The sequence below is a fragment of the Salminus brasiliensis genome, chromosome 25 (assembly GCF_030463535.1).
Source record: "Salminus brasiliensis chromosome 25, fSalBra1.hap2, whole genome shotgun sequence".
Classification (NCBI taxonomy): Eukaryota; Metazoa; Chordata; class Actinopteri; order Characiformes; family Bryconidae; genus Salminus; species Salminus brasiliensis.
The window spans coordinates 25,653,084-25,676,187 of record NC_132902.1 but is presented as its reverse complement, the minus strand read 5'-3'; the positions used below and the strand labels follow the sequence as shown (position 1 = coordinate 25,676,187).

The 23,104-nt window shown below is 42.3% G+C and overlaps 1 protein-coding gene across 1 annotated transcript in view; it reads left to right on the top strand.

Annotated features, from left to right (window-relative positions):
• Positions 1 to 23,104, top strand: part of vps35 (VPS35 retromer complex component) — a 49,039-nt gene that overhangs the window by 4,673 nt on the left and 21,262 nt on the right. The window contains exons 4-10 of the mRNA XM_072671424.1: positions 1,412 to 1,535; positions 5,150 to 5,332; positions 6,364 to 6,577; positions 11,218 to 11,301; positions 11,583 to 11,692; positions 15,122 to 15,218; positions 16,640 to 16,788. Coding sequence (XP_072527525.1) covers positions 1,412 to 1,535; positions 5,150 to 5,332; positions 6,364 to 6,577; positions 11,218 to 11,301; positions 11,583 to 11,692; positions 15,122 to 15,218; positions 16,640 to 16,788 — 961 coding nt within the window. The remainder of the gene's footprint in view (positions 1 to 1,411; positions 1,536 to 5,149; positions 5,333 to 6,363; positions 6,578 to 11,217; positions 11,302 to 11,582; positions 11,693 to 15,121; positions 15,219 to 16,639; positions 16,789 to 23,104) is intronic.

Here is a 23,104-nt window from a genome sequence, read left to right as displayed (position 1 = left end):
AGTGGAGTAAAGTAAATGATATTGGGCAGATTTAAGACTTCTGGTAGAGAAAATGGAAAATAAAGGCATTATGTATTTAATTTAATTTTCCTAATGTGACATTACACATCCTGCGATGTGACTATTGTGCGTTTGCACATTGTGCAGCCCTGTCCAATAAAAAGAAACCATGATCATGATTTTACTGGAAAAGGCACAAATGTCCTTAACTTTGAGTGGAAGTCAATGTAAAATAAGAGTTTATTCCAAGTCATTTATAGCATTTCTTTTAGTCCATTCGTCCAGAATTATAGACACAGTGTAAAGAAGCAGCTACAGGGTTCTAATAATGCTGGGCGATATGGTAAAAATACTAAATCATGATATTTAAAGACTTTTTTCGCGATAAACAATATTTATGACGATACTATATACTGTTTATGTGATACTAATCACAGACTGAAAACATCAGTATCGACAGATTCTTCTAAACTACTATTCAGATCCTCTCCTGTACTGAATACAGTGATTTATACTCAACATCTGCTGCTCTTCATCTAATTAACCCTTCAGTCTAATTACACTGTTAGTAATGTAACCTGCAGCTGACCAGTGTTTATTAATACTAACAGTCTCCTCCATATGATTAGAAAAATATACTGTTATCACAATATCAAAATTCATCACGATACGATAAAATATCGTCATATTGCCCAGCTCTAGGTTCAAACCAGGGAGAAAACTAATAATGGTATATTATATACTAATAATACTAATATACTAATAATGCCATAAATAAAATTGATTTTTTTTTTGGACAGCAGCGATATTTATAAATACACACAGCATTTATAAAACAATTATTTTTATGTAATTGTTAAAAATAACTCAATTAAATACATTAAAAGTAACATGTAAACCTCAGATCCTAAGAATATCATTCTTTATGATGAAAATATCATTTATATGATAATTTATCTATATCTTTCACCCCTTCACAAGAGTATTCAATACAATATTAAAAACAACTTCAGATTGAAATGATGTCAAAGTGAAAACATAACAGAGATGATTGATTTACTAGTTTTTGAGGTAGTTGCTCTTCAGTCATAGGCTGTTGAACATCTATGGGTCTGTTGACACATTAAATCTTCACACAGCGTGTCTGATCTTCATCCAGTGCATAAGCTTAAATAAGAAGAATCAGATCAGATAAATGATACATTGCAGCTGGACTCCTAAGAGCTGTGTGACTCTGGTATTTCTAATAGGCCACCAGACCTCTGTTAATAAACCAGTAATATTGATTTTTGTCTATTGCTATATTGTCATAATCACCTCCAAAGATTATCAACAGGCTTATTCCTGCATTAGAGGTGTGTTTCTCTGAGTAATTACAAGCTCTGATCAGTACTTTTCCCTCTCTTCATAGACATGGCCATTTCAGATGAGCTGCACTACCTGGAGGTTTACCTGACTGATGAGTTTGCCAAAGGGCGCAAGGTGGCTGACCTGTATGAACTTGTTCAGTATGCTGGTAACATCATCCCCAGACTGTAAGTACCCCAAACATCCCTCGTTCTTGGTATGCAGCCTAAAGTGTAGGGGTGCACCGATACGGAATTTCTGGGCCAGTCAGTAGCCAGTACTTAGGATGTGACCGAAACTGATTTTGATCTAATCCCCAAAATTAGATACAGAGAACCCAACTAAACAAATGTTGAAAGGCCTCAGTTTCCAGGGCTTTGGGTAGATGCTGCAGGAAGAGCATGTCCAGATTGCAGTTATACACAGGGGTGTAATTTTGGTATTCGTGGGGGATCTGATGTGGTCTTCAAGGGGTCAGTGCAGACAGTTTTGTAACACATTATGATGAAATTATATGAAATCATCCGAAAAGCACACTAATGCACATATTTGAGTGCCTGTTCCTTTAAATGATAATGAGCTACTGCTTGCCCCACCCTCCACCTGTCCAAGTTTTCTTATTACACCTCTCAGATACACAGATTCTTATTCTAACTGTGTTTTTCTCACTGGGTTTATTGAAATTTATTACTAACCCTTGATAGTAAATAGTACATTTGTGTTTGTAAATATGAAGTGTGCTAAAAAGGTTGTGAACCCTGTATGTTTGCAGAAATTTGACCTGAAATGTGATCAGATCTTTATCTAGATCTTTTTATCTAGATCAAATTATTAAAAATAATAGGTTTAACATACAAAATGATTCAATACAGGCTTGTACAGTACAACAAAACACTGTTAGGCTAGGTCTCCGGTTCAGAATGGGTCAGACATACAATAGTGCAAGGTCATTAGACAGAACACGGGACAGGGTGCAGAGACAATAAGCACAAAGACAGCAAATACAAAAATCTAAAAATGCAAATGTGGGCATGAGGCTGGGGATTAAGGTCCAAACTAAGTTACTATAATAGTAAAATGGAATAAATGAAATGGAATAGATGATGGAGGGCTTCCTCGCACAAACTGCTTCTCAACCTTTCTAATAGGTCAAGGTCTGGACTTTGACTTGGCCATTACTAAATGCTGAATTTCTCTTGCTCTTTAACAATTTCTCTGCTTACGGTCATCGTCCTGCTGCCTGACCCACCTGTGGGAAAGCTTCAGTTCACAGACAAATTCCCTGATATTCTCCAGTAGAATTTGCAGTCCAGAATTCATAGATCCATTAATAACGGCAAGCCGTTCTGGACCCAAAGTAGCAAAGTCGTCCCAAACCATGATACCCCTGTGGAAGAGTTTCTTATGTTGGAATGCAATATCTTAGAACTGAACAGTCGTCCAGCTTCTGGCTGATCCATGTGGTCTTGAGCAAACTTTAGATAGGCAGCAGTCGGGATGCACCGATCTCATATTGGGATCCGATATCGGTCCTGATATTAACAAAATTAGCAGTATCAGTATCAGATAATTAGGTCGATCCATGGAACCGATCCTTTCACTTTCCTTTCACTAATTTGTTGGTATGAGACTGAACTAAATGTGCAAATAAATAAATGACAAATGGCAATTTAGTACATTTATATCTGTTTGTTATATTATATAAAGTAATGTTTAAGTCAGTCCTGATGCCGTAAGTCTCTCCCACATGGTGAGGTTATACGGTTTATTAATTCAGCAATGGGATCAGATTGGTATCGGGTATTGACCGATATGCAAAGATTATGTATCGGTATTGGAACTGAAAAGACCGGATCGGTGCATCCCTAGGCAGCAGTGCTCTTTTCAGAGAGGAGTGACTTCCCCCCCCCTGCAGTCCTGCCGTGCACAGCGTTCTTACACAGTGCTTGCCTGATGATGGTCTCGTGGACATTGACAACGTCGAAATAAAGGAACCAGGTTTCTTTGTGGCTTTCTGGAATAATTCTGACTGTGGCCTTGGAGAGAGTTTTTATAGGTGACCACTCTTTGGGAGATTAACAGTGCTGCTGAATTTCCTCCAGTCATAGTTTATCTGCCTCACAGTGGATTGATGGAGGCCAAACTCTGTAGAAATGGTTTTGTAACTCTTTTCAGTCGTGATGCACCGATTCATCTTTCTCTGTTCCGATACAGATACCGACACATGAACTTTGCATATGGGTCGATTCCCGATACCAATCCGATACCACTGTTGAATTAATAAGTCATATACCATCTGGGCGAGACTTAAGGCATCAGGATTGACATAATCAATACTTCACTAACTTCGTAAAACAAACTATAACAAATGAACACAGGTATTAATGAACCCAGTTTCTGTTTATTGGTCACTAAAATATAATAACTGTGCTGGACCTCGGCTCAGTGCTGTCTGGGCTCAGGACTTTTATTCTGAAGCTTAAAGTCTGTGAGACTAAAGAGAAGCGAGCAGCCCCTCCCTTCTCTGTTCTCCTTTATATAGAAGACGAGCTGGATTACTCGCTGAGAGATGATGACCGGTCGAGGGTCATGCTGATTAGATAGGGGGAGTCTTGCTGTTTGCTATGATGTCTGTAGGTCACTCTGATCCTGGGTTATGAAGCCTAGAATACAGACTGCTCGAAAATTGGGTTCCATGGATGGATTGATCTTTTGAATGAGACTAATTGTCCGATACCCAATCCAGCTAATTTTGTGGGGTGGGGGGTACGAGCGTCGGGCTGCTCACGCCTGTGTTGACAATTCACTGCCAAAATAGCAACTGAACGTCTGTCTAGGCTGTTGTCAGTCAGTGGAGCTCCTCCTGTGTTTTCCGTCGCCAAGATACACAGCAATGCTCCAGAAACTGACCAGAACACCCCTCATTTTGAGACCACCGCACAAGCAGCGCTGCTGTTTAAACGACGCAGGAGGAAATAGGCGTGAAAATAGACTGTTGGCTGGATGTGCAATAGCCTAGCACAGGGTGCGAGGGGCCTGTATCTATCTGTGTTTTATTAAATCATGCGTCATACACACAATACTGTCCAACTCATCTGTGGACGTGTTTCCTTGGTGATTGGATGCGCGAAATACCGTATAATAAGTTGTTATCAATTAGCATACAATGCTAACAATGCTAGAAATGCTAACCTGGGACATATTTGCCATAAAACACCAGTAAAGGATCGTCACAGCGGACATGTTTTGATATTGTGTACAATTATCGGAACTGGAGCATGGTCAATTGCTGGACGCCAATCCCAGCTCCGACATCTGACCACTGAGGTTAGTGGAGTACAGAATTTTGCTGAATAAATAATATAAAAAATGTAATAAAATAAATAAATAAATCAAAAAATTGATGATTTAGGCATTAGGTGAAGATCAGATCACATTTCAAATCAGAATTTATGCAGAAATATAGAAAATGCGACAGGGTTAATAAACTGTGTGTGTGTGTGTGTTTGCATGTTTGCATGTTTTTCTGGTCCACTTGTCTTTAATAAGCCAGCACTAATAGCTCGGATGGATTGGTGGAACTAATAGATTGTTTTAAATGGAGAAGTAAAGCAGTGTTTAGAAGCTGGCTCATCAAAACCTCATCTCTCCAGCTCGGACTAAAAGCCTGGCTATCACTAGACTTTGTTTGCATTTATTTGCCCGCGGCCGACGTCCACCTGCCTTCCTGCCATTTGATGAGTCATGTTCCCATATTAATGTTCTCTCCGTCTTCTCTCCCGTCCTCCCCATCCTCTCTCAGGTACCTTTTGATAACCGTTGGAGTAGTGTACGTGCGCTCCTTCCCTCAGTCACGGAAGGACATTTTGAAGGACCTGGTGGAGATGTGCCGCGGTGTGCAGCATCCACTCCGTGGGTTGTTCCTCAGGAACTACTTGCTGCAGTGCACCCGCAACATCCTGCCTGATGATGGAGAGCAGTCCGAGTAAGAGCAGCTGCACTTTTAATACATGAATAGAGAGATTTTTTTATTCTATTGATATTTATTACATAATAAATAAATATTATAGAACTGTATTGATTCAAAGGGAAATTATGGTGTTATGGTCATACAGGACATACAGTTGCACATGAACACCTATTAAAGCAGCGTTAGGTAAGAGGTGGTGGTGTTTGCTCCTGGGCTCCCCCTACAGTTTGGAGTGTGTAAATAATTTTTACTCCGCTGCTTTAAGTGCCCCCTCATGGACAGCTGTACACATGCATTTCTGGACAAGCTGAGAGCTGCAGGAGCTTGATCTGAAGGTGGAGCAGCATGAGGGCTGAGGTGGTAGAGTAACACTACAGGGTTTTACACTAATATGACTCTATGGGTTCTGCAGTGTTACACAGCAGTTCTGGAGAGAGGTTCTCCTCCTGCAGCTCCACCACCAAACCTCCATAGTGCAGTAGCAGCAGCAGCGCTCCGGCCCGGAGTGGGAATGACGGAGACGCTGTTCTCCCCCTGTTCCAGTCAGTGGAGCATCAGCATGATTCTGAAGCTGCTGTTTAAAGAACAACTGATAGATAATGTTAATTGAAGTAAATAACGAAGTGTGAAAAAGGATGGAGAGACAGTATATTATACTTAAAAGGAATCTTAATAATAAGATATATATCATAATAATAAAAACACTAATAAATATATTATAAAAACATATATAAATAAATATATATTAGGTACATATTAGGTAAAAAGTCATAAATGGAGGCATAAATAGAGTATATTATATTTCACACGTGTCCTTGTACTGCTATGCCTCTGTGTAGTATTTCACTCAAATCCACCAGGGAGCCTGCACATCATCTGAGTTTTATATGTAAGAGGATTTGATATGCATTATTGATATGCATTATATATCATAATCCTGGAATTGTGGAACACTGTTTGTGCTGGACCCAGCACACCTGGAAAACCCTTTAAAGTGGCATTGTGGGTGATCACCCTATGAAAAAAACGCCTGGCTGCTTTTGCAGGGAGGAGATGACCGGGGACATCAATGACTCGATTGACTTCGTCCTGCTGAACTTTGCTGAGATGAATAAGCTGTGGGTGCGGATGCAGCACCAGGGTCACAGCAGGGACCGGGAGAAGAGGGAGAAGGAGAGGCAGGAGCTGCGCATCCTTGTGGGGACGAACCTTGTTCGCCTCAGCCAGCTGGAGGGCGTCAACGTAGAGAAATACAAACAGGTAGGTTTCGCTTTAGACACGACATATTACATTTACACTGTTACTGCGTTACTGGTTACCCAGTACTGTGAACGGTTTATGCAACTACGAAAATAGTCAGCATATCTCAGCATTGAGAATCTACCTGTAATTAACTCTATATAACATTAGAATAAACCCAAATAAACATAAAGTCAGTGGTCAGTGAGAGTGTATATCTGTAATTAACTCTATATAACATTAAAATAAACCCAAATAAACATAAAGTCAGTGGTCAGTGAGAGTGTCTACCTGTAATTAACTCTATATAACATTAGAATAAATCTAAATAAACATAAAGTCAGTGGTCTGTAAGAGTGTCTACCTGTAATTAACTCTATATAACATTAGAATAAACCCAAATAAACATAGTCAGTGAGAGTGTCTACCTGTAAATAACTCTATATAGCATTGTGTTCAGCTCCACCAGCAGCTCAGCTGATTTACTAATGAAGGGCTGAGTAGATAAACTAGCTGTTGGATGGGAGCTGAAGATACTGGCTTTTCCTCCAGGAGAGCACTGAGGATGGTTGGGCTAAGACCCTCTCGCTCACGTCAGTCACAATTAATTGTTTATTTGTTTTTACACATTTTTGGTCCAAATAAACAGCTTTCGGGGATATTTTCACAGATGGCTGTTGATGACTTACATAGCACTGCATAAATAATTATTATTTTATTAATGGATACAGAGATTATTTAGCAGGATTCAGATTCTCTAGAAATTTCAACCTTGGGTATTGGGTCATTTAAGGGTAGGTTGTTTCCTACAGAACTGTTGTTGAATCCAGCCAGTGATGCCAGTTTGCACCCGTGCCGGAAAACCACCACTGGTGCAGAATTCCTGGACAGGAGGTGGCGAATCCTCCTTGTTCTGAGAACAGCAGAGCTGTTTGTGCGGTTAATCGGCGGAGGGCATGATCTTAGTGGAAGACGGTATCTGCTCCCGTGAGAGGGGCTGGAGGCCTCTTCAGCGCAGCTCTTTGCATTGTTCTTCCACTGTACGTCAGAGGACTCTTGAAGGAGAGGAACCCTACAGAAGAGCCCTCTGCGGCCTTTCATCTGTCTTAATGGAGCGTTTTGGAAGAGGGTGCATTAATTCCACATGGTAATTACCTGCACTAAAGCCTACCGCTAAGGTGGCAGAACAGCGATTCGCTCGAATTCAGCCGACTTCAGACTCCGTTCTGCTGGCTTGCGGGGGTTTCTGACCTTTTCCACACTTTTCAGAGAGACCTTTCCTTGATCTGTTCAGTAATCGGCGGTAAATAAATAGACAAATGTGGCACCGTCGGCGGGATCCCGCCTGTTTGGATGCTGAGCAAGCCCTCGGGCATGACTGCAGGTCAGCGCTGGTTAGTGGATCATTATTCCACAGGCGCAGATGAACTGTGGTCTGGGCAGCTGTTCTCCACCTGAGAGGCTTTATTTCTCGTATACGTTTAATGATTGCGCTGAACTTTGGGGCTTTTTTTGTGGAAAGTTTGCAAACAGCTAATGTTTGTCAGTAATTAGAGACTAGTAGTACCTAATGTTGTACATTTAATCCATCCATACAGTCAGTTGTTAGAAATCTGGCGTACAGGAGACTGATAAGATTCAGAGTCAGGAGACTGAATCTTTAGCATTGGAGTTTATTCACATGACAGAAAATCATACACGGGCACAGCTCAGTTGATCACGGACAGTCTAGTCTAGTCCAGTCTGACCAAGTCCAGTCCATTCCAGGCCAGTCCGACCCAGCCTAGTCTGATCCAATCCAGTCTAATCTAATCCAGTCTGGTTAGGGGTATTTCGGGAGGACCTTATATATATTGGAAACTGTGGGAGGGGAAAGGATGATGAAGAGGGGTTTAAGGAGGGGTAGGAAGGAGATGAAGGTGAGGGTACTTGGAGTATCAATATTAGGGGGGCGGGGTCGACTCTCTGCAAAGATGAATGACTATCAGCCCTTTCCAGGGGGAAATGCACCAATTAGAGTTTCTGCATAACTCAGTGGGGAAGAGTCTGGGTTCGGTGTGCCGGTGAATGCAACCATTCGTCAGTCGCCATGACTACAACATAGATATAGCGATTTTATTTACTATCCGAAGCCACCAGTGAACCTACAGAAGTTTTCAGAAGTATATGGAATATTGATGATGGTAAAGTAGAGCAGAATCTAGAAGCAGCCTCCAGTGCTGGGTTCAGAATCTCTCTCTCTCTATTGCTGCTGGCCCCCTTTTTTTTCTTCGAGCAGCAGCAGTTCTTTGTCTCTATCTTCAGATTTAAACTGGTAACACACTGTGGAAATAATAGACCTCCCTAAAGTCCTGAAGCCCATTGTTAAGACTAAGTAGGCCGCCTCTGTATGCTTTACAGATTACAGAGTGAGATGTGTCCCATTGTTCTAGCTGATGGGTTCGGGAATTCAGCCATAAATGCCTTTGAGAAACCATGAACTGTTATAATTTGATAATTTGACTCATCAGAACCATCAGGACGCTCAAGCTGAATGGAAAATGCTGCCTAATGGTTTCTTAATGCTGTGAAATCCATTGGTTTGAAAGTGAAGGAATTCAGCGTAATAAATGCACGTTATTTTAAACTATTGTTTAGAAAGCTGATCAGAGTAAATTAGAATGAAATGAAAATTAAATTAAATTAAATTAAATTAAATTAAATTAAATTAGGCCTCTTTGGTACTAAGTTATGATTATCCTCTTTATCAGCCATCATGTTACGTGGCGCACATCACTCGTCTTCCAGGCCTAGCTGACAAACTGCAAACAGGGCAGTAAGCTACTGTGTGTGTTAACCCAAAATTTATTCACTCCAGACTCCCAGCACAACCAGAACCCCTCATAATACAACCAGAACCCCTCCCAGTACAACCAGAACCCCTCCCATTACAACATAAACCCCTTCTAGTATAACCAGAACCCCTCCCAGCACAACCAGAACCCCTCCTAGCACAACCAAGACCCCTCCTAGCACAACCAAGACCCCTCCTAGCACAACCAGAACCCCTCCTAGCACAACCAGAACCCCTCCTAGCACAACCAGAACCCCTCCCAGTACAACCTAAACTCCTCCTAGTACAACCAAAGCCTCTCCCAGTACAACATAAACCCCCTCCCAGCACAACCAGAACCCCTCCCAGCACAACCAGAACCCCTCCCAGCACAACCAGAACCCCTCCCAGCACAACCAGAACCTCTCCCAGTGCAACATAAACCCCCTTCCAGCACAACCAGAACCCCTCCCAGCACAACCAGAACCCCTCCCAGCACAACCAAAGCCTCTCCCAGTGCAACATAAACCCCCTCCCAGCTCAACCAGAACCCCTCCCAGCTCAACCAGAACCCCTCCCAGCTCAACCAGAACCCCTCCCAGCACAACATAAACCCCCTCCCAGCACAACATAAACCCCCTCCCAGCACAACCAGAACCCCTCCCATTACAACCAGAACCCCTCCCATTACAACCAGAACCCCTCCCATTACAACCAGAACCCCTCCCATTACAACCAGAACCCCTCCCAGCACAACCAGAACCCCTCCCAGCACAACCAGAACCCTTCCCAGCACAACCAAGACTCCTCCCAATACAACGAGAACTCCTCCCAATACAACGAGAACTCCTCCCAGCACAACCAAGACCCCTCCCAGCACAACCAGAACCCCTCCCAGCACAACCAAAGCCTCTCCCAGTGCAACATAAACCCCCTCCCAGCACAACCAGAACCCCTCCCAGCACAACCAGAACCCCTCCCAGCACAACCAGAACCCCTCCCAGCACAACCAAAGCCTCTCCCAGTGCAACATAAACCCCCTCCCAGCTCAACCAGAACCCCTCCCAGCTCAACCAGAACCCCTCCCAGCTCAACCAGAACCCCTCCCAGCACAACCAGAACCCCTCCCAGCACAACATAAACCCCCTCCCATTACAACCAGAACCCCTCCCATTACAACCAGAACCCCTCCCATTACAACCAGAACCCCTCCCATTACAACCAGAACCCCTCCCATTACAACCAGAACCCCTCACAGTATAACCAGAACCCCTCCCAGCACAACCAGAACCCTTCCCAGCACAACCAAGACTCCTCCCAATACAACGAGAACTCCTCCCAGCACAACCAAGACCCCTCCCAGCACAACCAGAACCCCTCCCAGCACAACTGAAGCACTATTAATAATTGCCACACACACACCTACAGGTGGGGAGTGTAATGCACTTTTACTCCACTGCAGTAAATAAAGTAAATCTCACTATGAGCGCCCCCTCATGGACAGCTGTGCACATGCATTTCTGGACAGTCTGAGAGCTGCACAAGCTTGATCAGAAGGTAGAGCAGCATGAGGGCTGAGGTGGTAGAGTAATACTACAGGATTTTACACTAATATGACTCTATGGGTTCTGCAGCATTACACAGCAGCAGTTCTGGAGAGAGGTTCTCCTCCTGCAGCTCCACCACCAAACCTCCATAGTGCAGTAGCAGCAGCAGCGTTCTGGCCTGATCCTGAACATTTTGAAAGTTCTGTGAAATTCCCCTTTATTGCAGATACAGCTGGAGTGATTACAGTGATTTCTTGCTGTAGAAAAAAGGGTGATTATAAACACACACTGCTTCTCCTCAGATTGTGCTGCCTGGAGTTTTGGAGCAGGTGGTGAACTGCAGAGATTCTTTGGCGCAGGAGTACCTCATGGAGTGCATCATCCAGGTACCGAACACCAGCACACTACATTACCGCAAAACGCTGCACACTGCTCCTCTGTCTCCTTTCTCTGGGAGGTTTAATTCCCTTCTTCTCTGTAATTGCTGCAGACACTTGCCTGCACTTGTGCGGTCATGCCAGTCTTTCCAGATCCAGATGCGTAAATGGAAAATGGAAAAGGGGCTTTTGTGTTTCTCTTAAGTGCCTGTAGGAAATGGATGGGAATGAGTGTCTGTGTGCACCGGGGTGCTTTTACCACAATGCAGCTGTACTCCTTCTCTCTGTAGGTCTTCCCGGACGAGTTCCACCTTCAGACCCTGAACCCGTTCCTCCGCGCCTGTGCTGAGCTGCACCAGAATGTCAACGTGAAGAACATCATTATTGCCCTCATTGACCGGTGAATAATATATTATTATAATATTTTTGTAAAAATGGCTTTTTCTGAAGCGCAGTGGCTTTTAATAAATATATTTTGAATTAGAGTTGATTTACCACCCTGTTATGAAACATAAGAAGGGTTTTTAGGATAAGATAGTCCTTTATTAGTCCCACAGTGGGGAAATTCTCAATGTCACAGCAGAAAGGGATAGCAAGACACTCAGTTACAAAAAATGTAGGTAAATAATTTACACTATATACACAATATAAATAAGAATTAAAAAAAGCAATAGCAATATTATTTACAGGTTATTGCAAATGACTCTTAATTGCACATATGTGGGGGAGGGTATTGCACATAGTATTTTTTTGGGCAAAAAAACAACAAAATAAAAGTTAGATCAAGATAAGATAAGATAGTCCTTTATTAGTCCCGCAGTGGGGAAATTCACAGTGTAACAGCAGAAAGGGATAGCAGGACACTCAGTTACAAAAATTTGGATAAATAATAATTTACACTATATACACACAATATAAATAAGAATTAAAAAAGCAATAAACAATATTATTTACAGCAAAAGACTCTTAACTGCACATGGGGGTGGGATATTGCACATAGTATTCCCTGAACATGAACATGTGTGTGTAGTTAAGTGTGTGTGTATGTGGTCCGCTGGGAGCAGTGTTGGTTGTGTAGTCTGACGGCAGCAGGAAGGAAGGACCTGCGATACCGCTCCTTCACACACAGATCAGCTCTGATTGGCTGATATACGGCACCAATAATGACTCGCAGAATCTTCCTATTATAGCTAGTATAATAATATAGCTTGTATAAATCTCCATATTAGAGATTGGAGGTAGTTGGTGGTTGGTGTGGCCCAACAGATGAAACCACTAGCTGCTATGAGCTTTTACAACCTGTGGGAGACCAGGGTTCGATTCCCAGTCTGGGTGACTGTGCTGTGCTACACCAATACGAGTCCTTGGGCAAGACTCCTATCACTGCACCGGCCCTCCTCTGTAATACAAGTAACCCTGTGAGTCGCTCTGGATAAGAGCATCAGCTAAATGCTGTAAATGTAAATGTAGCCAGTTAGCTTTTAGCTTTGCCTGGCTTTTCCGTGGCTCAGCTTAGTGGTAGCTGAGATAGTCCAGATTGAGCTAGCGTTAGCTTTTAGCCTCCTGCACATACCCATTCACCTCCACGGCCCTTACTTTGCCACGTGCCGGGTTTGAGCTCCCCTTCCGCCACCACTGGTACAGGAAAAGCCGGCCTGGTTCCCGTAGCAACCCGTATTTCCTTAACTAGGACAGTCTGGAAGAGATGAGCTATTCTCCCGAAGTCGGCGTTGTGTTTTAGCGTGTCACCAGCTTTGACTAGCGCCTCCTCTGGTGGGTGGGGTTATGTAACTTGTGGGGGATTTGGAATTGGCCTGTTTTTCTGATCTGGATTATCTTCTAAAGAAGGAACAGCAGTGTTTGAGGTTCACGGTTTGTCAGTGTCATGTGTTAAACACTTGATTATTATTGAACGATACCAAATGAAATACAGTTTGACATTTTAGGGTCGCTTTAATAATTTATTCGTTATCTGCACATTAACTGCAACCGCACTAATTTATTTATCAATATAAAAAAAAATGTGTGTATATATATATATATATATATATATATATATATATATATATATATATATATATATATATATATATACAGTCATGCCCGAAAGTATTCATACCCCTGTCAAAGTTTGACTTAAATTTACTTTTATTTAACCAGAAATTATATTTTTGCCTGGAAATGACACAGGCATCTCCCAGGAGATAACACGATGATGTACAAGAGGCATCATTGTGGGAAAAAGTATTTCTCAGCTTTTATACACATTTGAACAAAAAGTGGCATGTCCAAAATGATTCATACCCTTCTCAATAATTAATAGAAAAGCCTTTATTGGCTATTACAGCAATCAAACGCTTCCTGTAATTGCTGACCAGCTTTTTGCATGTCTCCACTGGTATTTTTGCCCATTCATCTTTAGTGATGAGCTCCAACTCTTTGAGGTTCGAGGGTCTCCTTGCCATCACCCTGATCTTTAGCTCCCTCCACAGATTCTCAATTGGATTCAAGTCAGGACTCTGGCTGGGCCACTGCAAAACATTAATGTTTTTGTCTGCTAACCATTTCTTCACCACTTTGGCTGTGTGTTTTGGGTCGTTGTCGTGCTGAAATGTCCACCGGTTCCCAAGGCCAAGTTTCTCTGCAGACTGCCTGATGTTGTTGTTGAGAATCTTGATGTATTGCTCTTTTTTCATGGTGCCATTTACTGCGATCAAGTTCCCTGGTCCATTGGCTGAAAAACACCCCCAAAACATTAGGTTCCCACCACCATGTTTGACAGTGGGGATGGTGTTCTTAGGGTTGAAGGCTTCTCCTTTTTTACGCCAAATGGTGCACACATCATTGTGGCCAAACAATTCAATTTTTGTTTCATCTGACCATAAAACAGAACACCAGAAGTCTTCTTCTTTGTCCAGATGAGCATTTGCAAAGGTCAAGCGGGCTTTTGTGTGCCTTTTCTGGAGAAGTGGTGTCCTCCTTGGCCTTCGTCCGTGGAACCCAGCAGTGTGCAGTGTCCGTTGAACTGTCTGCCTTGAGATGTCGCCACCAGCAGAGTCCAGATTCACCAGGATGGCCTTGGTGGTGATCCTTGGATTTTTCTTCACCTCTCTCACTATTCTCCTGGCCAGCACAGGTGTCACTTTTGGCTTCCGACCACATCTTCTGAGATTTTCCACAGTGCGGAACTTCTTGTATTTTTTAATAATACTTTGCACTGTAGCCACTGGAACTTAAAAACATTTTAATATGGCTTTATAGCCCTTTCCTGACTTGTGAGCGGCCACAATGCACAGCCGCAGGTCCTTAGTGAGCTCCTTTGTCTTAGCCATGACTGTCCACAAACCAACTGCAGAGAGCTGCTGTTTTTCTCCTGTTGAGTTGATTAAAACAGCTGTTCCCAATGAATCAGGGTAATTAGGATGCTTTAAAACAGCTTGGACTATTTGGAATGGTATAGAACTTTGGATTTTCCCATATACTGTGACAGTTTTCAAAGGGTATGAATAATTTTGGACATGCCACTTTTTGTTCAAATGTGTATAAAAGCTGAGAAATATTTTTTCCCACAATGATGCCTCTTGTACATCATCGTGTTATCTCCTGGGAGATGCCTGTGTCGTTTCAAGGCAAAAATATAACTTCTGGTTAAATAAAAGTGAATTTAAGTCAAACTTTGCCAGGGGTATGAATACTTTCGGGCATGACTGTATATATATATATATATATATATATATATATATATATATATATATATATATATATATAGATGAATTGAGCAGTTGTAATGTTATTTGCTTCACTATTTCTGTGTGTGATCTTTCTCTAGGTTGGCCTTGTTTGCCCACAGAGAAGATGGGCCGGGAATCCCTGCTGAAATCAAGCTATTTGACATTTTCTCACAGCAAGTTGCTACGGTTATTCAGGTGTGTTTAAAGCCTGTGCTTTTCAGACTCTTCTCAGGGAGTAGGAGCAGTGCGACACGCACAACGTGGGAGAAAAAACTGATCCCAGATCCCAGAGTCCAGTCCGCTGAAAGATTAGACTCCCACTTGCTGAACGGATTGCACTCGCAGTCCTCTTTCAGGAACCTCGGTCTTAGAGACCGTACTCCTGGGAAGGTTTCTCTACTGTTTCAAGTTCTCTCTCTGCTCTCTCTCAGTAACTACAGAGCTCCAGACCTGCTGCTGCTGGTAGAGCTTAGATGAAAGGGGGACCAGCTTCATATTAATAACGCCTATGGGTTTAGAATGGGACGTCATAAAAGCTTGAATGTGTAGGTGTCCCAATACTTTTGTCCATTCCGTGCATATTAAAACCGATTGGTTTAAACCATTTAAATGGCTCTCGCTGTGGTTCACTGGAGTCCCAGACCCATAGCAATGGCCTTGTAACCCTTTTCAGACTGGGAGATTTTAATGACTGTGTTTCGTATCTGTGTTTTAAGCTCTTCAGAACAGGGCGTCATCATCTGCTTTCTAAGACCTGAATCTAAGTGATGCAGATTCGATTCAGCAGGTCTGGCTGTTATCATGCCTGGGTGTATTTAGTACAAACTGAATCCAGATGTCAATTGAATTGGGATAACTGGTTGATTTAGTAGCTAAGCTGCATTGTGTGGTTTACTCATGTTGTCTATCTTGGACAGAAGTATTGGGACACACCTGTTGTTTATTGGAATTTGTGTGTTTCATTTAGTCCCATTGCCCCGGTGTATAAAATCAGCGTTAGTGAAAGAACGGGAGGTTCTAAAGAGCTCACTGAACTCCAGCGTGGTTCTATATGTAATAGGAGACACCGCTGCACCAACAACAACAAGTCAGCTGGTGAAATTTAGACCTTCCCTCCTAGATCTTCCTCCATCAGCTGTGAGTGGTGTTATTATTGAACAGTGGAAGAGTTTAGGAGGAACAGCTCACAGAGAGCAGCTCAGCCACCGAGTGTCTGTCAGACCACGTAAAGCTACAGAGCGGGGTCAGGGCCGAGTGCTGAGCTCAGAGCAGAGTGCAGAAAAGTCTGCAGACCTGCTTAAAGCAAAGGGGGACCAGCTTCATATTAATACAGCCTATGGGTTTAGAATGGGACGTCATAAAAGCTCCTCTAGGTGGAATGTGTAGGTGTCCCAATACTTTTGTGTATATTAAAACTGATTGTTTTAAACCATTTAAATGTGTGAAATGTGCAGAAATAGAAGATTCTGTACTTATTACTGTACTTAGATCAGTTCTCGAGATCCTGTAAACATGGCATAGTAGCTGTATAAGGGTCATGGTCACACGTAAAGATCATACGTCATCCGTATCGACTTGGCTTTTAACGCACATTATGTTCTGCTTTGCTCCAACAGTCTCGTCAGGACATGCCCTCAGAGGACGTAGTCTCGTTGCAGGTGTCCCTCATTAACCTGGCAATGAAGTGCTACCCTGACCGTGTGGACTATGTGGACAAGGTTCTGGAGAGCACTGTGGAGATCTTCAACAAGCTCAACTTGGAGCAGTGAGTAGCACAGCCTCTGTCTCATCATCCAGCGCCCGGCTGAGTGCCCAGCTGAGCGCCCAGCTGACTGCTTGGAGGAGTATTTCACATTACAGGGTTCTTAGTGGGCTGAAAAGCAGAGCCCAGAGTAAGAAGCGTTGAATAGGAGTGCTTCTTAGCCAGATTATAAGCTTAGAGGCCTGTGAGCCAACATGAGAAAACCGTGGAGCCCTTCCTCCTCTTGTCTGAATAATTGTTGGAAACACTTTTACAGCTTTGTGCAGAAGTTTGGGGTCCTTTCTTCCCCTTGGTGGTTTTAACTAGTCAAGTTATTTGTACAGCTTTTTACAACTGTTGTCATCACAAAGCAGCTTTACATAATCAGTAATTAGTAAAAGAACAGAAAAAACTGAAATAACGTAAGACATGAAGGATCAAAGACCCCCAGTGAGCAGCCAACGGAGACAGTGAGCTGGAGGAAGAAACCTTGGGAGGAACCAAGAACCCAACCCGTCCTCCTCTCATCAGAACTATTAATAAGTTATTGATAAAAGTCACCAAACCATCTATACTGTTGAACTGCTCTGATCATAATCATAATATACTAATCATGGTGTAGTAGATCTTAATATAGTCAGGGCAGTGATGGTCAGAGTAATGATGGTTAATGGTGGTGATATTAATAGTGGCAGACAACTAAGAGTCCACCCAGGTTTTAACATGGTCATCACACAGGTAGCAGTGTTAGGAGGGTGTGCCGCTGGTCTGGCATGGGTGGAGGTGGTGGGGGCGGGACCTGCTGGTAGGTGGCAGCTGGTCTGACGCAGGTAGAGGGGACCTCAGCGGGCAGTCTTTCAGCAGGTCGGGCTGGGTGACCAATTACTCGGAGAAGGTAAAGAGGCAGAGTTAGTTCTAGAATCTACAAAGAGAGACAGATCAGCCAGGGCGTCCCAACTTTTCAGAAACCTGCATAACACTTATAATAACAGATACAGCTTCACACCTTATGCATTCACTTTATTAATAAAGGTAAAGGTGAAAAAGGTGCACGTATCTGTCACTGTACTACGTACAGCGAAATGTGTCCTCCGCATTTGACCCATCTGTGGTAGTGAACATACATATCCACACACACTGGTGAACTAGGGGCAGTGAGCACACACACACACACACCCTGAGTGGTGGGCAGCCAACTCCAGCGCCCGGGGAGCAGAAAGAGGGCGAAGGACCTTGCTTGCTCAATGACCTAACCGTGGCAGCTTGCCGAGCCCGGGAATCGAACCCACAACCCTGTCATCAACAGCCCGGAGTTCTAACCGCTGAGCCAGCACATGACTCATTAAATCAGACCTTTTATGTCAATTTATTTATGTCAATTCATCCTTATTTCTCTAAATATGTATGATGCTGAATCATGCCTGCACCTGTTCACTGATAATTGTTTGATGTAAATAACATCACTAATGCAAGTCTCTTTGATCATGCATGAATCAGAAGGCAATATGCAACTAATATTTCTCTTCAAATACTGAACATTATTTACAGTCTGTGTCAATTAACAACCTCTTAAGATTCAAGACTGCATTAAATAGTAGCCTAATTATATCATCAGCGCTCAGGAGGCAAAATTCTCCACTGATTCCGCATTTTTAATGACCGCAAACAAACACACACACACACACACACACACACACACACACACACACACAAATTCTTGCTCCAGGACAAAACAAATTCCAGGACCTGATTTAAAGGCCTTTATATGGAAATGTATAATTTTGAGAAGTTCATTTCATACAAAATGTAAAAAATGATATATTAAATGATATTATTATAATAAATATGATTTAGTGGCTCTGAGCGGTCGAGCAGTGACCCGATTGGATGGTCATTGTGCTTGTTGGAATCCTGGGTTTTGCTGCTTGCCGTCAGCAGCTAAATCCCATGTAGGGCTGGGCAATATGGTAAAAGTATTATATCATTATATAATATTAACATTATATATATCAGATATTTAAAGATAATAGTCATCATGCACAAAGTTTCTCACAAGACTAAGTACATTGGTAGCGACAGATTATTATAAACTACTATTCAGATCCTTTCCTGTACTGAATACAGTGTTTTTTTATTATTATTATTTGTATTTTTTTATTCAGCATCTGCTGCTCTTCATCTAATTAACCCAGTCTAATCACACTGTTGGTAATGAAAACTGGACCTGTCGTCTTTAACTACAGTCTCATAAAACTAACGATATTCTCGTCATGCTTAGAAAAGCTTATTTATCACGAAACCATAAAATATCATCATCATCATCATCGTCATCGTCATATTGCCCAGCCCTACTTCAGTGCGATGCCGGCCAGCACGGGTACCCCGCTAGCAGATGCATCAGAGCTGGGTACCCAGCGTTGTCCTCACCCTCCCAGTGTGGGGTGCCTTACTTTAATAGTAATGGGGGGAGAGTACTAACGAGTGGGTTGGGTAATTGGGTCAATAATCTGGAATTGGGGAGGAAAGCTGGGACACTACATACAGTACAGTTTCTACATGCATTTACATATACAGGCCTATTCTGGCTGTCGTAGCTCAGCTCCAACTAATGCAGTCATGTTGCCAAATATGATGGATATCATGGCCAAACAACAGTCTAACAGGTCCATGTATGACTGAAGTAATTCTCCAACCCAAGCCTTTATTAAAGCCGTTTAAAGGACACACAGGTCCAGGCTGAGATTAAGTGTCTTTATAGGCTCTGCAGTGGAAGCTGCAGTGAAATGCATTGATTAGATGTCTTGTGCTCCTGAAAATTATTTATAACATAATAATAATTATTTATATTTACAATATATATTTGCGGACCAAAGTTGCTGACATTTGCAAAACTTTCCAGGCTTCATTTTGTAGGAATTTTCTGAAATTCAGTTTTCAGAGGAGGTGAGATGTTTAAACACTAATGGTGATCTTTTTAAACAAATATGGTTATGGAGGAAACTGTGGAATTATTGTAATACTGGTTTCATGGTCAGGTTGCTCCAGCACTGCTCTATACAAGCCCTGAGGCCCATGTTGTTCTTGAACATTTTATCTGAGCCGAATGAGCAAGAACTCCAGATAATAATAGAGATATGTACTGATGGAGGAACTGTGGGCCAGTGCTCATAGCTGCTGCTTTTCATAAATGATACATAAATGTTTAGAAATGCAGAAAAGGGGCTAAATCCGTCTGAATCCATCAGCATTACAGAGAAATCTAAAACACGTGTTATGAATGAAATAAAATAAATAATTAAATGTATAATATAAATGTTTTAGTGCAGTAGTAGTAAATACTCTGCTAATCTACAGATTAATGAACATCATCAAATATCAAATATCTGCTGGCTGCTGAGACTGAGGTCTGTGTGTATTTCTAGTTTATATTGTGATATTTCTCCAGACTGTAACAGTGTGGTATGAAGACACATTTAAATAAATCATTCAAATGCTTAATGAGAAAATAATTCTTTATTAGTTCCACAGTGGGGAAAATAGCAAGACATTCAGATGCAAAGATGTAGATAAATTACCACTATATACACAGTATGAATAATAAAAATCAAAAGCTCTGATTATTTACAGATAATTGCAAATTGACCCATAATTGCACTTGGGGGGGGTGTTGCACATTGCACATTGTATTGTTACATTGAGGGACCTCTATTCCCTGAACTTGTGTGGCATGTGTATGTATGTGTGTATGTGGTCCGCTGGGAGCAGTGCTGGTTGTGATATTGCTGTTAATATTATAGTAATAATTTATATTAATAATATAGTATTTATTAATTTTATAAATACTTTTATATTTACTTTTATAAATACTTGTATATTTAATAATATAGTATTTATTAATTTAATATTATATTATAGTAAAAATTGATAGTAATAATATAGTATTTATAGTAATAATATAGTATTAATTATAGTAATAATAGTCATTGATTATTATTATTGAGGTTCGCTAGTTCGAATCCCGGCTCATGATGCCTGCCATCAGCAGCCGCAGCCCGAGAGAGCACAATTGGCCTTGCTTTCTCCGGGTGGGTAGATGGCGCTCTCTTTCTTTCGCCCCACATCGCTGGTCTTCACGGATGTCTGAATGGTAGCTGATGCATCAGAGCTGGGTACCTGGGGCGTTCCTCTGAGCGCGTTGGTTGCCCTGTGGCATTGCATCAGCGACAGTTGGAGGAGGCATGTGTCGGTCCTCACCCACCCAGTGTAGGGAGCATTACATGTGATGGGGGAGAGTACTAATGAGTGGGTTGGGTAATCGTCTATCTAGAAAAAACAGTATTGAGGAAAATTGGGTAAATTGGGTCTGCTTTTATGCTTCTAATGACGACATAATATTTTTTTGATTCGGTGGAAAATCCTGCCTAGACCCGGAGTTCCTTATATGGATATTCTGATGTCTACAGAATGTCGTCTCTACTTCGGCAGTCTTCTCAAAGCTTGTTTAGTTTTAGCTCAATTTGGCACTTTGCAGCTACTCTCTAAAAAAATAAATAATAACAGTGCTGCTCTCGCCTCATTCGCCCAACGCAAGCGGAAAAATGAAGGCCTGTGGGACTTGCAGAGTAATAATCCGAGCCCACGCTGTAAATGATTTTGTAATTTGATTTTTATTGTTAAGGATTATTATTTATTTTAGGATAGAGGCGAGTTTAATGGTTTGCTGTCACTGTGTGGGAAATGGTATTGTCTAATGCGTTCGTCATACGGGTGTTTACCACTTATACTATTATGCCGTCAGGGGAACCTCCAGTGATCCTTCTTTCTCCAACCTGGAAGCCTCCAACCTGGAAGCCTTTCCTTGCTTTGCGAGCTCCCGCACCTCATATGTCAACAAGTAGATTATTCAAAGCCAAGAAAATTAACATGCGAAAAGACTTTGCTGTAATTATAGAGCAAGAGCACCTCTTACCATCCGCCCCCAGCACCCCAGCCACCCCAGCACCCCAGCCACCCCCCTCCCAGCGCCCTAGCCAGCCTCTGAGAAAAGCAGCTCGGTCTAGCTGGGCTTTGATTACAGGGCGTGAGGTTCACTCCCCTGCTTCTGCAGATGGGTTGTAGGTCACCTCAGATTTGAAGATTTAGTTTTTTTTGCCTTTCTGAGACGAGCCTTTTAAAATGCCACGTGCAAAACCCAGAACTGTGCTCCTTTTGATACGGCATTCAGCCTTTCTGTTAGCGCTTTGCTTTTTAAAAGCCGGGAGACAATAAAGGCTCTGAGGTGTGCGCATAAGTAGAGCTACATGACTAGGTAGAGATGGCCTTTGACAGGCTTCTCTTTTCTCCCCCAAGTACTTTAATTATGAGACGCTGTGGTTCCTGGATGAGTTCTGTTTTATTTGTGGTTTCTGAATGTTTCTCCGCTCCTTTCTTTTTCTTCGTTTTGTTCCTCGGATGCAAATGACTAATTACACGTGTGTAAACAGTTGTTGACAAGCTGTCTAAGAGGCGACGGTTTCAAAAACGGTGTAGACGCCGTCAGCTCTGAAGCCTGCTGCCCTTCTCAAATTCAGAACCCAAGCCTAGAAACCAGTGCAAGTAAACATCATTAGAAACACAGAAGACTTTGATTGTTTAAACTGTAGGAAGAGCTCTTTTAGATCTTTGAAGCAGAAAAAGTAAACAAACCTGTATTTGTTTACTGTGCAAAAGTTTTAGTCCCCTATTATTGCTCAGTAAATCACTGATATTAGAATAAACTACAGAAAGTACTGGTGGTTCTCCATCACTGTGTTCATCATTAGAACATCTCCAAAGTTCTCCTCTCTCATGGAGTCTAGTATTATTTAGAGCTCTCCTCAGATCAACTGGTTTGGTGGTAAATCAGGGCTTAATGATGGTAAATCAGGTGAGCTGCTGCTGCTGCTGATGGAGTTGAACACATCCTCCACGCTGTGCTGGCTGGACTGGGGGGCGTCCAGGAGAAACCTGGAGGAACCGAGCTCTGTTCTTCAGACTAGCTCACCGACAAGATCTCACTACTTTCTTTCTTCAGAACGAGAAGCTCTTGTTTCTCCTTTTTACTGGATTTATGTTCAGCTGCTTTATCTGTTCTGATCAGATCTGGAGCTTCTACTGTAAAACTCTCACTGCTGAGAGACTGGGGGTTAGGGTGGTGGGTCTAAAACCTCAGTGCTGTATGTTAACTTTGTCAGCTTGTCACTGTGTCTATCTGCTCATTTCTCCATTTAGAGCACAAAGTTAATGAGGTATTAGGAATCCTTTTGGATCACAGCCATTGTTTACTTGTACTTTTTTTGTCCCCCCAGTTTTAATCCATATC